Here is a 17,664-nt window from a genome sequence, read left to right as displayed (position 1 = left end):
CTTGACTGTTCACACTTGTAAAATCTAATTACAATCAGATCAGAATGTGTGTCTTTTAATCGTCTATGCCTGTGGGCACATAGACATCTATGCCTTTAGCATCTGTATAAGATCAGGACGCATCGGACGCATGTTAGCACCAGGTGTAAACGGGCTAGTGATGAATGTTTTTTATTTTCTTTGGAGGATATTGACAAGCACCACATCTGGCAAAAGTGGTTCATGACTTTAAGGTTGAAATCAATAAAATAGGAGATAGAAGAGCACTCGTTTAGTTTAATTTGAGCTAGAATTGGTAATTCAACAGGTACTCTTCAAAAGGTCAACGTCAAAAAGGTAGGCCTAGTAATAGAGTTAATGGTCATTTTAAAATTAAGGGAAAGTGTTAAAAAAAGTAAGATCAAAGTTAAAAAAGGGATCCAGAACTTTTTCCTGAATCTAATCACATGGAGGTGATGTGCAGTGTTTTGTAGGGAGAGGCAATCTCAGCCTTTTTGTCAAGCTCTAAATCCATTCACACGTTCTCTTTTAAACAAGCAGATAATTTTTGTGTAAATCAGCACTTGAATAAAAGGAATCTGCTGTAAAAGCATCAAAAACGATAAATGACACATCAATAATAAAGGTTTACCATAATGCAGGCAAAGCTGACAACCACGTGAGAGTGGAACCACTTCGCTGGTTACCTTGCAAAGCTGCTTTTGGTCTCCCTTATGTAAAATATATGCTAATAAGAAATTACACATGAATCTCAATGAATGTTGTCAATCCTGTTGATGCTTTTTGCTTTCCTAAAATACATATTTTATGTATATGGTTTGTCCGTGGACGTTTGCCTACCACAATGGCAATGCAGTTTTAAACAATGACATGGTTGGACCATCTGACCACAGACTGGAAAGCAGAAGTACGACCTAGAGTTAATCAAATTTAAAAAATGTTTTCCCTTCAACAGTGCCTGTGGAAAGTGACTTGTTAAAGTCACCATGAAAGCCTCTGGCGACCCTTGGTGGCAAAACCATACTTCTGTAACTGTAATTACATTGTCATAAGGTCAGTTTGGTTGAAAACTGACCAACAAAGCTGATGAAAACACTGCTTCTAATGCATTTTCTTAAAGTAAAACAAGTTTGACACTTCATGCAATTATTAATCTATGAATAGGATTCTTTTCAGAAATTGCGTGAGTAATGTTGCTGCACATCTTCAAGAAAAATAATTTTATTTCTTTATAAATCCACATATTTTACCTATGAAAGCATAAAATTCCATCTCACGTTTTTTTCTTATTGTTGCTTCATAATTCAAAGGAAATATGGGTATCAAATCAGAGAAGATTGAAGGTGTATCTCACATACAAATACATACACAGTCAACAGTAAGGGGAAAAAGAGTATTTGATCCGTGCGTCCATCTTTTCAATTGGCAAGTGGTATACAATAGGGTCAGTTTCTTCTCTGTAAAGTTTGTGTCAGAATGAAACTTAACTCACCATTTCACTATCAAACCACAATGCATTGCTTGTGCTGTAGGTTCATGTAATAAAACCAAACCAGGTGCTTCTTTTGACCTCATCTTGAGAGCCCATGTTTTTGGCCAAATAATTATATTTTTTCCACCGTCATCCAAAATGGATGCATTTGATCTCATAATTGTTGATTATATTATTCAGTTGTCCATATAGATGGAGGGAGAGAGAGTGGGAGAGAGAGAGAGAGAGAGAGAGAGAGAGAGAGAGAGAGAGAGAGAGAGAGAGAGAGAGAGAGAGAGAGAGAGAGAGAGAGAGAGAGAGAGAGAGAGAGAGAGAGAGAGAGAGAGAGAGAGAGAGAGAGAGGATTATAAAGTGCCCTAGAGATCACCGAACAACCGTTTGATATTGGTGCATCGACGTGACATCGATGTGTGCTAACACTTCCAAGGCCCTCGGGGAGGAAAACAAAACACTGTATCACCTTCTCTTATTGTATTCCTTTGGCATGTGACCGATCGTTAAGGGAGAGTGGAGCTTTATTATGAAACCCACAACATTTCATCAAAACCATCCAAGGGTGTTCCTCTGTAATAGGCAATTCCGATGAGAATCTCAAAAAGTATTCCGAAAGGAATTTGAGGGGTCTGGGTTGTCAACTCATTCCTCACACAGTGAAAGAAGCCCCAGGTTTTGGAATGAATTTCCCTCCACTCCACAGGGCTGGATTACATCCCAGTTCCAGGTAGAATTGCATAAGTGACGGAACACAGCGATTCCATGGCATCCACCCATCTCTACTCCTAATGCTGTTCTTGGCTTCATATGTATTCTTTTGTGAGTTTGTTTGTCCAGCTTCCTTGAACCAGGGGGATTTTACCTGGAGGAGAGAATTAAAGTAAACGTCACTAAGTATTGCCTAAACCTGCAGTCTACTAGACAATCGAATGCAATAGAAAGAAAACACTATTTGTGTTCTACCTGTCCCTTCTTCCCTTCTCATTTGCCCTTTAAATCAGACTTGCGTAACGTCATAACTTTCCCATCTCTATGTAGAACTTGCATATAGAATTAAAATGTATAGCTCTCTGCCCCTAAACTCACCTTTCCATTCTCTCTCCCTCCACCTCAGAAGACGAGCATGGGTGATGTACGAATCTGGAAGAGACAGGACACAGGAATCAGTGCACAAACCTCATCACCTGAACTAAGAATACCTGGAAAGATCCCGTATGTCTTACCTGACCCAGGGGGGTACAATTCTGTAGATATGAATATCACATCTGGCTATGTGATTGCGCCTACTAGTTCCTTTTTTAGACAGAGACACAGGATAATAAGATGGTGCTCTAGAAGGGCATAGGCCAGATTCAAACCCACGCCAGACCTGGCATATCTGCGTGATCAGAAGACAACAGCAGTAACCACTAGACCACCCCAGGCCACACACGCCTACCAGTATTTGACAGTGTCTTACACATAGGTGTTGTTGAAAATGAGGTGATGAAAGCAGACCAAGACCATGACGAAGCATATCTAAGAAGCTGGTTCACTGACTGATTTGGATAACATCGACCTTTCTCAATAGCAATGCTCACTGAGTCTCTGCATAGTCAAAGCTTTCCTTAACTTTGGGTCAGTCACAGTGGTCAGGTATTCTGCCACTATGTACTCATTCTAGTTTGCGCAGTTTTTTTGTTAATTCTTTCCAGTGTGGGGTCTGTTAGTGTTTGTGAACAGAGCCCCAGGACCAGCTTGCTTATCTTATGGGACTCTTCTGCAGGTTAATCTCTCTGTAGGTGATGGCTTTGTTATGGAAGGTTTGGGAATCACTTCCTTTTAGGTGGTTGTGGAATTGAATGGCTCTTTTCTGGATTCTGATAATTAGCGGGTATCGGCCTAATTCTCCACTGCATGCATTATTTGGTGTTTTACGTTGTACACGGAGGATAATTTTGTATAATTCTGGTTGGTTAGCGGACCCCAGACCTCACAACCGGGAAAAGGGTTCTATAACTGATTCAAGTATTTTTAGCCAGATCCTAATTGGTATTTCAAATTTGATGTTCCTTTTGACGGCATAGAAGGCCCTTCTTGCCTTGTCTCTCAGATCATTCACAGCTTTGTGGAAGTTACCTATGGTGCTGATGTTTAGGCCAAGGTATGTATAGTTTTTTGTGTGCTCTAGGGCAACGGTGTCTAGATGCAATTTGTATTTGTGGACCTTTTTTGGAACACCATTATTTTTGTCTTACTGAGATTTACTGTCAGATTTACCCTCTCTCTTTCTGCAGTCCTTTCAATCTCTTCTCCATCCCTACCTCTTTCTCTCACTCTATCTTTTAACCCCTCCATGTCTTTCTCTCTCTGTACACCACATCTTCTCTTATCAATCTCTCTACCTTTGTCTTTGTCCTCCTTGACTCTGTTTCCTCTTAAACTTGTCTCTGCTCTCCAGTCTCTCTCTCTCCAGTCTCTCTCTCTCTCCAGTCTCTCTCTCGCTGTCTCACGCTCGCTCTCCGCCCCCTCCTTTCCTCCTGTCGCCAGTAACTCTGTCAGCCTCATTGTGTCGCTGTGAGAAACACAGGGCCTCCTGGGAGTGATCTGTCATCTCCTCGCTGGCTGTCTGATGCTCCTAGATGAATTATGGATGCACAGACACTGCAGGTATTTCACAGCTAAATGCTGAGCACAGAGGCTGAGGAAGAATACTACCTCATCTGCCTCATCCAGGCCTGTCACAGAGAGAGAACACTGCCTGCTGCTGCCCACAGCTATAAACACGCAGCCATTCATTGAGCCAACTAAACTCTCTTCTTGAAGAAGACTATGATCGACAGGATTGTAAACTGCATGTAATCAAGGTCTAATCACTCGGTCATCTGAGACAAAAATAGCTCTTCCTACTAAATGGATATGTAATGCAACCAGGACTCATAAACTGCTCAAGAACAAAAACAACTGATCCCAAATCAGAGCTGCATGGATTGCTTCACTGCTGCAGCAGTTGATGACTCAAATTGCAAGCTATTACATGAGGTCAATGAAGACAGTGATCGGAAGGTTGATAATCTCTTAGCTTAGGTCAGGGGTTCCCAAACCTTTTTCGCCTCTGACCACATTTTGATATCTGAACATTTTCACGACCCTACCCATGTGAAAACAAGTATGTAATTAACAGCCAATGTTAACTTTTTTATTTGGGGCTATGACAGTCAATTTAAAAACAGTATTTCTGATTGTCTTCTCAACTCACCATCACATTCTTTTAATGTGGGGCTATATGACAGTCAATTGCAAATTAGTCTGACATAATGTCTCTTATCTCACCACCACCGCTGAGATAGGTGTGCTTGATGCATGTCGCATTGGAGCATCTTAAAGTCAGGGGGCGGGGTCGACAGTGCGCACCTCATCTCTGCTGTCATCCAACCTGGATCGATATTTGGTTTTAATGCAGACGAGAGCACTGAATCCAGCTTTACACAGATATGAGCTGGTGAAGGGTAGCCTACCATGTCTTTTAGAGCGCTTTCAAAACAACTGGGAACTCTGAAAAATACGAGGTCAAAACATGATGTCAGTGATCTTTAGGTTGGAAAGTCAGAGCTCTAGAATGAAGCCCGAGTTCCCAAGTTGGAATTCCGAGTTGGATAAGCGTTCAAAATGATTTTCCCACCTGGAGCTTGTTTCTTTCCAAGTTCCCAGTTGTCTAGAGTGTACTGACGTCCGAAGTCTGAGATTTCCGAGTTCCCAGTTGTTATGAACGCCGCACTAATACTCAGAGGGCGACGGTAGGTTATTCCCTTTGAGTCAGGAACCAAAACTCCTCTGTATTGAACTGTGAATGCGTTGTCTGCAGCATGTCAGCTCGATCAGCTTTTGGACTGTCAACTGAGCCAGGATCACAGTTAAATGGATTGGGAAGTCGGTCCATCCTAAAGTGCTCTTCCAAGCATTGGAGGTGAGCAGTCATCACTCGTGTGGGACACTTACTGATGCTGTTTCTGTTATTTACTTTTCATTACTCAGAAAGTCAACCAAGTTATTTATTTATTTTTTACATCCATTGTGAATGACAACAGTTCCTCTCTCAATGGTAAAAATCTTTCCAACACTCCCCCTCGATAACCACCACGCCACGGAGTGAAGTTTTGTGAACAGGTGTGCACGCAGTGGATGTGGTTTGATATACAGTGGGGGAAAAAAGTATTTGATCCCCTGCTGATTTTGTACGTTTGCCCACTGACAAAGAAAGGATCAGTCTATAATTTTAATGGTAGGTTTATTTGAACAGTGAGAGACAGAATAACAACAAAAATATCCAGAAAAACGCATGTCAAAAATGTTATAAACTGATTTGCATTTTAATGAGGGAAATAAGTATTTGACCCCCTCTCAATCAGAAAGATTTCTGGCTCCCAGGTGTCTTTTATACAGGTAACGAGCTGAGATTAGGAGCACACTCTTAAAGGGAGTGCTCCTAACCGCAGCTTGTCACCTGTAAAAAAGTCACCTGTCCACAGAAGCAATCAATCAATCAGATTCCAAACTCTCCACCATGGCCAAGACCAAAGAGCTCTCCAAGGATGTCAGGGACAAAATTGTAGACCTACACAAGGCTGGAATGGGCTACAAGACCATCGCCAAGCAGCTTGGTGAGAAGGTGACAACATTTGGTGTGATTATTCGCAAATGGAAGAAACGCAAAAGAACTGTCAGTTTTTCCTAGCCACCGTGTTTTTGGTTTTAGGCTGGGTTTTACGCCTTATATATAATGATTTTTCCCTCGGCCTGGGGCTCCATGCAAGATCTCACCTCGTGGAGTTGCAATGATCATGAGAACGGTGAGGAATCAGCCCAGAACTACACGGGAGGATCTTGTCAATGATCTCAAGGCAGCTGGGACCATAGTCACCAAGAAACCAATTGGTAAAACACTACGCCGTGAAGGACTGAAATCCTGCAGTGCCCACAAGGTCCCCCTGCTCAAGAATACATATACATGCCCGTCTGAAGTTTGCCAATGAACATCTGAATAACTCAGAGGACAACTGGTGAAAGTGTTGTGGTCAGATGAGACCAAAATGGAGCTCTTTGGCATCATTTTACAGTTAAATTTTTTTGTCATTTAGCAGACGCTCTTATCCAGAGCGACTTACAGTAGTGAATGCATACATTTCATATGCATAAAATTGTTTTTCTGTGGGGGGTATTGGCCCCCCATGGGAATCGAACCCACAACCCTGGCGTTGCACACACCATGCTGGCGTTGCACACACCATGCTCTACCAACTGAGCCACAGGGAAGGCATCAACTCAATTCGCTGTGTTTGGAGGAGGAGGAATGCTGCCTATGACCCCAAGAACACCATCTCCACCGTCAAACATGGAGGTGGAAACATTATGCTTTGGGGGTGTTTTTCTGCTAAGGGGACAGGACAACTTCACCGCATCAAAGGGACGATGGACGAGGCCATGTACCATCAAATCTTGGGTGAGAACCTCCTTCCCTCAGCCAGGGCATTGAAAATGGGTCGTGGATGGATATTCCAGCATGACAATGACCCAAAACACACGGCCAAGGCAACAAAGGAGTGGCTCAAGAAGAACCACATTAAGGTCCTGGAGTGGCCTAGCCAGTCTCCAGACCTTAATCCCATAGAAAATCTGTGGAGGGAGCTGAAGGTTCGAGTTGCTGTCACGTCCTGGCCAGTATAAGGGTTAATTGGTATTGTAGTTTGGTCAGGACGTGGCAGAGGGTATTTGTTTTATGTGGTTCAGGGTGGTGTGTTAGTTAGGAGGTCGTTTGATTGATTATTTCCGGGTTTTGAGTTGTGGTCTATTTCTATGTTGAGTCTGGTTTATGTATGTCTATGTTTGGTTAATTGGAGTTGGGACTCTCAATTGAAGGCAGGTGTTGTCTATTTGCCTTTGATTGAGAGTCCCATATATGTGGGTGTGTTTGTGTTTGTCAGTTGTGGGGAATTGTTCTTGTTCTGTGTTTAGCCTTGTGCCTTGCCAGACTGTCTGTTGATCGTTCGTTCTCTTGTTTGTTGTTTTGTACGTTCATTCTGAGTTAATAAACGTCAAGATGAGCTTACACATACCTGCTGCGTTTTGGTCCTCCATTACCAACGACAATCGTGACAGAATTCCCCACCAAACCAGGACCAAGCAGCGGAAGAAGTCTGGCGAGGACTGGGGAACACGACGGGTAAGGGAGACCGAGAGGCACCCCCAAGATTTTTTAGGGGGGGGCACAAGGGCTGTTTGACGGGGCAAGACTGGAGTGCCAGTCAACAGTTACCAGAGCTGCCCGCCAGTCAACAGTCACCAGAGCTGCCCGCCAGTCAACAGTCACCAGAGCTGCCCGCCAGTCAGTCACCAGAGCTGCCCGCCAGTCAACAGTCGCCAGAGCTGCCCGCCAGTCAACAGTCGCCAGAGCCGCCCGCCAGTCGTAAGTCGCCAGAGCCGCCCGCCAGTCAGGAGTCGCCAGAGCCGCCCGCCAGTCAGGAGCCGCCAGAGCCGCCCGCTAGTCAGGAGCTGCCAGAGTGGCCCGACTGCCAGGAGATGCCAGAGTGGCCCGACTGCCAGGAGATGCCAGAGTGGCCCGACTGCCCGAAACTGCCAGAGTGGCCCGACTGCCCGGAACTGCCAGAGTGGCCCGACTGCCCGGAACTGCCAGAGTGGCCCGACTGCCCGGAACTGCCAGAGTGGCCCGACTGCCCGGAACTGCCAGAGTGGCCCGACTGCCCGGAACTGCCAGAGTGGCCAGAACTGCCAGAGTGGCCCAACTGCCCGGAACTGCCAGAGTGGCCCGACTGCCCGGAACTGCCAGAGTGGCCAGACTGCCCGGAACTGCCAGAGTGGCCAGACTGCCCGGAACTGCCAGAGTGGCCAGACTGCCCGGAACTGCCAGAGTGGCCAGACTGCCCGGAGCTGCCAGAGTGGCCAGACTGCCCGGAGCTGCCAGAGTGGCCAGACTGCCCGGAGCTGCCAGAGTGGCCAGACTGCCCGGAGCTGCCAGAGTGGCCAGACTGCCCGGAGCTGCCAGAGTGGCCCGACTGCCCCGAGCTGCCAGAGTGGCCCGACTGCCCCGAGCTGCCAGAGTGGCCCGACTGCCCCGAGCTGCCAGAGTGGCCCGACTGCCTGGAACGGCCAGAACCGGAGCCACCTCCAGATATAGGTGGGTTGGGGAGGGGGGGTGTAGCACAGTGCCGTCGTTGACAGCAGCCACCCTCCCTTCCCTCCCTTTAGTAGGGGGATTTTTTTGTTGTTGTTGTTGTTGTTGTGTGGGTTGTTATTTTCTTAAGGTGCTTCCGGGGTTAGCACCTTTAGGGGGGGGGGGGGGTACTGTCACGTCCTGGCCAGTATAAGGGTTAATTGGTATTGTAGTTTGGTCAGGACGTGGCAGAGGGTATTTGTTTTATGTGGTTCGGGGTGGTGTGTTAGTTAGGAGGTCGTTTGATTGATTATTTCCGGGTTTTGAGTTGTGGTCTATTTCTATGTTGAGTCTGGTTTATGTATGTCTATGTTTGGTTAACCTGTTGGGTCTAGGGGGCAGCATTTGCACGTCTGGATAAAAAAAAATGTACCCGATTTAATCTGGTTACTAATCCTACCCAGTAACTAGAATATGCATATACTTATTATATATGGATAGAAAACACTCTAAAGTTTCCAAAACTGTTTGAATGGTGTCTGTGAGTATAACAGAACTCATTTGGCAGGCAAAACCCTGAGACATTTTCTGACAGGAAGTGGATACCTGATGTGTTGAATTACCTTTAAGCCTATGCCATTGAAACACACAGGGGCTGATTAATGTTTTGGCACTTCCTATTGCTTCCACTAGATGTCACCAGCCTTTACAAAGTGTTTTGAGTCTTCTACTATGAGATCTGACCGAACAAGAGCCTTGGAACGGTGATGGCCGATTAGACTCTGGCGCGAGGTCATGTTGGGTACCCTCGTTCCAATACGTTTTAAAAGAGAATGCATTCGTCCACCTTGAATATTATTCATGTTCTGGTTTAAAAAGGCACTAATGATTTATGCTATACAACGTTTGACATGTTTGAACGAACGTAAATATATTTTTTCCCCTCGTTCATGAAGTGAAGTCCGGCGGGCTTAGATCATGTGCTAACAACACGGAGCTTTTTGGACATAAATGATGAGCTTTTTTGAACAAAACTACATTCGTTATGGACCTGGGATTCCTGGAAGTGACATCTGATGAAGAGAATCAAAGGTAATGGATTATTTACATAGTATTTTCGATTTTAGATCTCTCCAACATGGCCGTTTGTCTGTATCGCAAAGCGTATTTTTCTGGGCGCAGTGCTCAGATTATTGCAAAGTGTGATTTCCCAGTAAGGTTATTTTTAAATCTGGCAAGTCGATTGCGTTCAAGAGATGTAAATCTATAATTCTTTAAATGACAATATAATATTTTACCAATGTTTTCTAATTTTAATTATTTAATTTGTGGTGCTGACTTGACTGCCGGTTATTGAAGGGAAACGATTTCCTGAACATCAACGCCATAGTAAATAGAACGCTGTTTTTGGATATAAATATGAACTTGATAGAACTAAAAATGCATGCATTGTCTAACATAATGTCCTATGAGTGTCATCTGATGGAGATTGTCAAAGGTTAGTGCATCATTTTAGCTGGTTTTATGGTTTTGGTGACGCCTGTCTTTGAATTGACAAAACATTACACACAGCTATTGTCAATGTACTCTCCTAACATAATCTAACTTTATGCTTTCGCCGTAAAACCTTTTTGAAATCGGACAACGTGGTTAGATTAAGGAGATGTTTATCTTTCAAAGGGTGTAAGATAGTTGTATGTTTGAAAAATTTGAATTTTGACATTTATTTGGTTTCAAATTTGCCGCTCTTGAAATGCACCTGCTGTTGATAGGGTGCACCACGGGTGGCACGCTAGCGTCCCACATAGCCCCAAGAGGTTAAAAGAAAATGAGTATCCACAATCCCGCTGCGCCTTGGTCCTTTTCTCTCCACTACGAATCTTGTGACAGTTGCCAAACGTCAGCCTCGAAACCTTAATGACTTGGAGAAGATCTGCAAAGAGGAGTGGGACAAAATCCCTCCTGAGATGTGTGCAAACCTGGTGGCCAACTACAAGAAACGTCTGACCTCTGTGATTGCCAACAAGGGTTTTGCCACCAAGTACTAAGTCATGTTTTGCAGAGGGGTCAAATACTTATTTCCCTCATTAAAATGCAAATAATTTTATAACATTTTTGACATGCGTTTTTCTGGATTTTTTTGTTGTTATTCTGTCTCTCACTGTTCAAATAAACCTACTATTAAAATTATAGACTGATCATTTCTTTGTAAGTGGGCAAACGTACAAAATCAGCAGGGGATCAAATACTTTTTTCCCCCACTGTAGTTTCCAATCGAAGTTACCTGTTGCAGTATATCTCCGAGTTCTGTGCTCAGCTTTTTTGCCCCCAGTTGCTCTCGGTGTATCATACAATGCATCCATATGGCAGAGGGAGACACATTCAGAACTAGAGTGCAGAGGCTTGCCCTCCGTCCCGGGATAGATAGAGACCCAGCTGTACAAAAACCCATAATTCGATCCCATATGGAATATGTTTTTTTGTCAATATAGCCATGCAGTACACTGAACATCCCCTATGCTGTTTCATACTTGGAAATCGTGAGACACAACAATATGTCCTGTGAATAGCATCCCCCGACAAGTATAGTGAACAAAAGTCAATGGGTTGGCGCCCCCCCCTTGGGTTGTGCCATGGCGGAGATCGTTGTGGGCTATACTCGGCCTTGTCTTAGGACGGTAAGTTGGTGGTTGGAGACATCCCTCTAGTAGTGTAGGGGCTGTGCTTTGGCAAAGTGGGTGGGGTTATATCCTGCCTGTTTGGCCCTGTCCGGGGGGTATCATCGGATGGGGCCACAGTGTCTTCTGATCCCTCCTGTCTCAGCCTCCAGTATTTATGCTGCAGTAGTTTATGTGTCGGGGGGCTAGGGTCAGTCTGTTACATCTGGAGTATTTCTCTTGTCTTATCCGGTGTCCTGTGTGAATTTAAATATGCTCTCTCTAATTCTCTCTTTCTGTCTTTCTCTCGGAGGACCTGAGCCCTAGGACCATGCCTCAGGACTACCTGGTATGATGACTCCTTGCTGTCCCCAGTCCACCTGGCCGTGCTGCTGCTCCAGTTTCAACTGTTCTGCCTGCGGCTATGGAACCCTGACCTGTTCACCGGACGTGCTTGTTGCACCCTCGACAACTACTATGATTATTATTATTTGACCATGCTGGTCATTTATGAACATTTTAACATCTTGACCATGTTCTGTTATAATATCCACCCTGCACAGCCAGAAGAGGACTGGCCACCCCTCATAGCCTGGTTCCTCTCTAGGTTTCTTCCTAGGTTTTTGGCCTTTCTAGGGAGTTTTTCCTAGGGAGTTTTTCCTAGCCACCGTGCTTCTTTCACATGCATTGCTTGCTGTTTGGGGTTTTAGGCTGGGTTTCTGTACAGCACTTTGAGATATCAGCTGATGTACGAAGGGCTATATAAATACATTTGTTTTGATTTTGATTTGATTTTGAGCATCTCTGCCCTCACAGCTAACGCCCATATGGAGAGCATAAGCTGGGGAGTTTTTGAGTCAGTCAGAGTTTCCTCTTTGTTTAACAGTGTTATCTGACAAAGGTATTGATCTGAGTTTCTGTGCCTCTGCCCTCCCACACATTGTTTTCACCATATCAATTGCGGCCGGTAGTATCAAGATCTCTGCAGTAGTGTGTGGTTTCATAGCGTAGCAGGCCTAGCCATTCATCGTGGGAATGATTCAAGTGCAACGGTCAAGTGCAGCCTTTTCCCATGATCTGAGGGCACTCTGGTTGAATCTTTTAGATTTTAATCATTTTAATTTAGATTTTTAAGGTTAACCACATTACAATGATTTTGAGATACAAAGACGATATTATAATATATCCTGAGAAAAAATAATAGTATGTATAACCTTTTTTTGTTTGTTTTATTTATTTATATATATATATATACACTGCTCAAAAAAATAAAGGGAACACTTAAACAACACATCCTAGATCTGAATGAAAGAAATAATCTTATTAAATACTTTTTTCTTTACATAGTTGAATGTGCTGACAACAAAATCACACAAAAATAATCAATGGAAATCCAATTTATCAACCCATAGAGGTCTGGATTTGGAGTCACACTCAAAATTAAAGTGGAAAACCACACTACAGGCTGATCCAACTTTGATGTAATGTCCTTAAAACAAGTCAAAATGAGGCTCAGTAGTGTGTGTGGCCTCCACGTGCCTGTATGACCTCCCTACAATGCCTGGGCATGCTCCTGATGAGGTGGCGGATGGACTCCTGAGGGATCTCCTGCCAGACCTGGACTAAAGCATCCGCCAACTCCTGGACAGTCTGTGGTGCAACGTGGCGTTGGTGGATGGAGCGAGACATGATGTCCCAGATGTGCTCAATTGGATTCAGGTCTGGGGAACGGGCGGGCCAGTCCATAGCATCAATGCCTTCCCCTTGCAGGAACTGCTGACACACTCCAGCCACATGAGGTCTAGCATTGTCTTGCATTAGGAGGAACCCAGGGCCAACCGCACCAGCATATGGTCTCACAAGGGGTCTGAGGATCTCATCTCGGTACAGGCTACCTCTGGCGAGCACATGGAGGGCTGTGCGGCCCCCCAAAGAAATGCTACCCCACACCATGACTGACCCACCGCCAAACCGGTCATGCTGGAGGATGTTGCAGGCAGCAGAACGTTCTCCACGGCATCTCCAGACTCTGTCACGTGCTCAGTGTGAACCTGCTTTCATCTGTGAAGAGCACAGGGCGCCAGTGGCGAATTTGCCAATCTTGGTGTTCTCTGGCAAATGCCAAACGTCCTGCACGGTGTTGGGCTGTAAGCACATCCCCCACCTGTGGACGTCGGGCCCTCATACCACCCTCATGGAGTCTGTTTCTGACCGTTTGAGCAGACACATGCACATTTGTGGCCTGCTCGAGGTTATTTTGCAGGGCTCTGGCAGTGCTCCTCCTGCTCCTCCTTGCACAAAGGCGGAGGTAGCGGTCCTGCTGCTGGGTTGTTGCCCTCCTACGGCCTCCTCCACGTCTCCTGATGTACTGGCCTGTCTTCTGGTAGCGCCTCCATGCTCTGGACACTACGCTGACAGACACAGCAAACCTTCTTGCCACAGCTCGCATTGATGTGACATCCTGGATGAGCTGCACTACCTGAGCCACTTGTGTGGGTTGTAGACTCCGTCTCATGCTACCACTAGAGTGAAAGCACTGCCAGCATTCAAAAGTGACCAAAACATCAGCCAGGAAGCATAGGAACTGAGAAGTGGTCTGTGGTTACCACCTGCAGAACCACTCCTTTATTGGGGGTGTCTTGCTAATTGCCTATAGTTTCCACCTGTTGTCTATTCCATTTGCACAACAGCATGTGAAATTTATTGTCAATCAGTGATTGACTTGGAGTTACATTGTGTTGTTTAAGTGTTCCCTTTATTTTTTTGAGCAGTATATATATATATATATATATATACAAAAAAAACAACAACAAGATCATCCATATAATACTTTTTTTCTCAGGACGTTTTGAAATTCTCCTGCAACCAAATTTTCATATCATGCCACCCCACATTGGGTCGCGAACCCTAGTTTTGGAACCGCTGGCTTAGGTTAACATTACCAAGGGCATACCTGAACATACCCATAGGAGTCGCTATTACGCATGTGGCTGCCATTTGCCTTTTCTAACCCAACAAGGTTCTGACCCTTGTTTAAAAGTAACTTCCAGCTGCTAGTGACATAGCCTGTAGCTTGCCCTCCAAAAACGAATCAGAATAACACAAATGCCTTAGGAAGCCCCAAAGATGACGTCAAACCCTCGTTAGTACATTGAGTGTGCTAATATGCGGGATGACGTGATGTTGTTGGTGGGCAGCAGAGACACAAATGATAGCGTTTAAAAAGCCACAGAGTTGTCCCGGGTCCAGCTCAGTTCATTTGTATTTGGAGAGCGCAGATGTAGAGAAGATTGTGCTATACTGCGGATATTAAACTTACAACAAACATATCAGGGCCAGCGGAGTCAGCTATGATTGGTTTCATGGAAACAGAGTGTGGGGGGGAATCCCATCGGGCAGCGAGGGAGAGAGGGAAGGAAGGAGAGAGAGGGGGGACGTGGAGCGAGTGAGCACAGCGTGCCGTCCTTTATGTGCTGTGTGATTTTATGATGATTGCCTATTCCCATCAGTCCTGGGGACCTGGCAAGGGGCACAAGCAAAGCCTGCCTGCAGTCACAGCTGCAGCTCAATAGGACTAGTTCACTGTACTATTTACTACGCTTCATTTAAAGAGGAAAATACAATACAGCAAAAGTACTGCGCTTTGTCAAGACAAGCCCCTCGAAATAGATACTGCATGCAGATGCACCTAGACTTATAGGAACACAGCATGTACACACAAAACATGCACACACACACACACAATCTGTAAACTACACACATCTGTAAACTCTTACAGAAGCAGTCTGCAGAAATGTTAATCAATACAGATGAGCCCTGAGCACTTGCCCAGCCTTGTCTGACAGGAATCACCCACCTTGGACACGAGATAATCCTTGGTAAGGCAGAGGGACCCCAGCACCGGAAATAAAAAGGGGGCGGGGTGGGGAAGTCCCAGATCCTGTGTTATTGTGATATAGCATCCTCGTCCTTCACTGACTTCCCGTAGTCTGGGTTCAAGTCCACTACGGTGGTCCCTTTCAAGGGGCCCTCCGAAGCCCCCTTCCGAGGCCTGATGGGGTCCCTCGTGCCCTACCCTGTCCACTGGACCAGGAGGCATGGGCTTATTAGCCGAGCCTGAGGAGGAAGGGGGGATGGGAGTGCCTCCCCCGCCCGCCGCCTGGCCTCCGTTGGTCTGAGAGCACACGTTGCTGACATGTGTCGCCTTCTGCTTGTAATGGTTGCTGTGCAGCTTGTATTTCATGAGGAGGATGAAGATGAAGACAAGCACGGACGCCACGATGATACCGCCAATCACGATGATCATGGTACCGCCCAGGAATTGGTCGTGGAGGGAGCGGCACTGACGGTACTCGCGCTCTGTGGTGAATGCCACGCAGCCCACCAGGCGGGTGCCGGTTAGGGCCGTGACGCCATCGTCGTACACCGCCAGCACACACAGGTCATAATCCCGTTGAGTGGCCAAGTCACTGAGTAGGAAGAACTTATGAGACGCAGGGATCATCCTGAGAGAAAGAGAGAGAGAGCGAGAGAGAGAGAGAACAATGTTATTGACAGAGTGAACATTCTAGCAGTAATCCGAAAACTGAGAGCTTGTATAAAGGCAGTAAACTCAACAACCTATACTTTCAGTACCTGGAAATTACGTTTAGCCATTACTACCCTGACCACACACTTACACACTCTCCTGCTCTCCTCTCGTTCTGCACTCTCCATTGTCAGGTTTACTTTCTGTCTTACAAACACTAGACCACACATTGGCTAAGGTGTGCCTTCCCTGTAGCTCAGTTGGTAGAGCATGGTGTTTGCAACACCAGGGTTGTGGGTTTGTTTCCCACGGGGGGCCAGCACAGAGAAAAAAAAAAATGTATGAAATGTATGCATTCACTACTGTAAGTCGCTCTGGATAAGAGTGTGTGTGTGTGTGTGTGTGTGTGTGTGTGTGTGTGTGTGTGTGTGTGTGTGTGTGTGTGTGTGTGTGTGTGTGTGTGTGTGTGTGTGTGTGTGTGTGTGTGTGTGTGTGTGTGCGCTGTTATCCCGGTGGCTAGCGTGCCAAACTGCTCCATTTATCAACAGGGACATAGGGGCCCGGGGGCTCTGAGGTGACGAAACATGGAGCGGAATTCCAAAGCGCGACATGCTCAAGGGGTGACAGCGTGGATGACAGTGTGTGCATTAAACATTTCTCCTCTAAACGCAGGCGCCAGCGGGGCCAACCTCTACGCTCACACGGCGGGATTCCTACTGTCTCAGAGTACCCTCCTCTGCCCTACCTTATCCACAGGTTACACCTGCTGTTTCCATTAAACTGACTTACTACCGTTACTACTCTCTTGCCACCCTGTTTATCCACTGTATTCTCCTTTCCAAATTATAATACATTTATGGAGCATGTAGAATGTCTTCCACCCATAAAGTTAGTGTCATATTATGGTCTGGTGTTTTACTATGAAGTAAAAGTTTCATGATGAGATGTTACTTGTATTGTTACGTGTTATTACTTTTCTATTGTTTCTCTATTTTATCTCTCTCTGCGTTGTTGGGAAGGGCCCGTAAGTAAGCTTTTCACTGTTAGTCTCCGCCTGCTGTTTACGAAGCATGTGAAGAATAACATTAGATTTGATGTGAACAAAAAAACGTATGAACTCACTACTGTAAGTCTCTCTGGATAAGAGCGTATGCTAAATGATCAAAATGTTAAATGTACATTTCAATTCCGTGAACATTTCCTTGAAAGAAAGAAAGGAAACGAGAAGATCAAACTACTAAGAAAGGTGGAATCTCACTAATTAGGGGGAATTGTCTTGATGTTGTTCTGTACGCCCCAGTGCATATACAATCATCATTAGTGGATGTTCTGGATGAGTGGAGGTCACTAGCCGCCCACAGACGGGTCTGGCCATTTCGTTAGTCCTGAGCCTAGCATACAGTCTAGGTATAAAAAGGGAGGTCGCCTGGTTCAAAAATGAATAGGCCCCAATATACTGTTTCTTCAGATGTGTCGTCATCCATATCCTCTGGTGGGGTTTTGATGGACATGGAGGAGAAGGCTGGGTCCTCTGCATGCAATGGGGAGGAGGTGGTGGGGATGGTGAGAGAGGAGCGGGAGCCCTCACTGATGTAGTCAGACCTGACCTTGCCACAATTCCTGTCACCAGTCTATCACATTAGAGATGGTAATATGGATGTTACAGGCAGGGGCCCAGGAGGGGTTAGGGGGACATGGAGGATTGTGTGTGTGTGTGTGTGTGTGTGTGTGTGTGTGTGTGTGTGTGTGTGTGTGTGTGTGTGTGTGTGTGTGTGTGTGTGTGTGTGTGTGTGTGTGTGTGTGTGTGTGTGTGTGTGTTTACTCTTGTGCGCGTGTGTGATCAAGG

The 17,664-nt window shown here is 45.6% G+C and overlaps 1 protein-coding gene across 1 annotated transcript in view; it reads right to left on the bottom strand.

Moving 5' to 3' along the window:
* Positions 1-1,205: 1,205 nt before the first annotated feature.
* Positions 1,206-17,664, bottom strand: part of LOC106580728 (leucine-rich repeat and fibronectin type III domain-containing protein 1-like protein) — a 133,824-nt gene continuing 117,365 nt past the window's right edge. The window contains exons 4-6 of the mRNA XM_014162071.2: positions 15,147-15,795; positions 2,573-2,626; positions 1,206-2,348 (exon numbers count right to left, since the gene is read on the bottom strand). Of these exons, the coding sequence (XP_014017546.2) occupies positions 2,597-2,626; positions 15,147-15,795 (679 nt within the window). The 3' untranslated portion in view covers positions 1,206-2,348; positions 2,573-2,596. The remainder of the gene's footprint in view (positions 2,349-2,572; positions 2,627-15,146; positions 15,796-17,664) is intronic.

The sequence above is a fragment of the Salmo salar genome, chromosome ssa20 (assembly GCF_905237065.1).
Source record: "Salmo salar chromosome ssa20, Ssal_v3.1, whole genome shotgun sequence".
NCBI classification, from domain to species: domain Eukaryota; kingdom Metazoa; phylum Chordata; class Actinopteri; order Salmoniformes; family Salmonidae; genus Salmo; species Salmo salar.
This window is presented reverse-complemented; position numbering and strand designations above follow the sequence as displayed.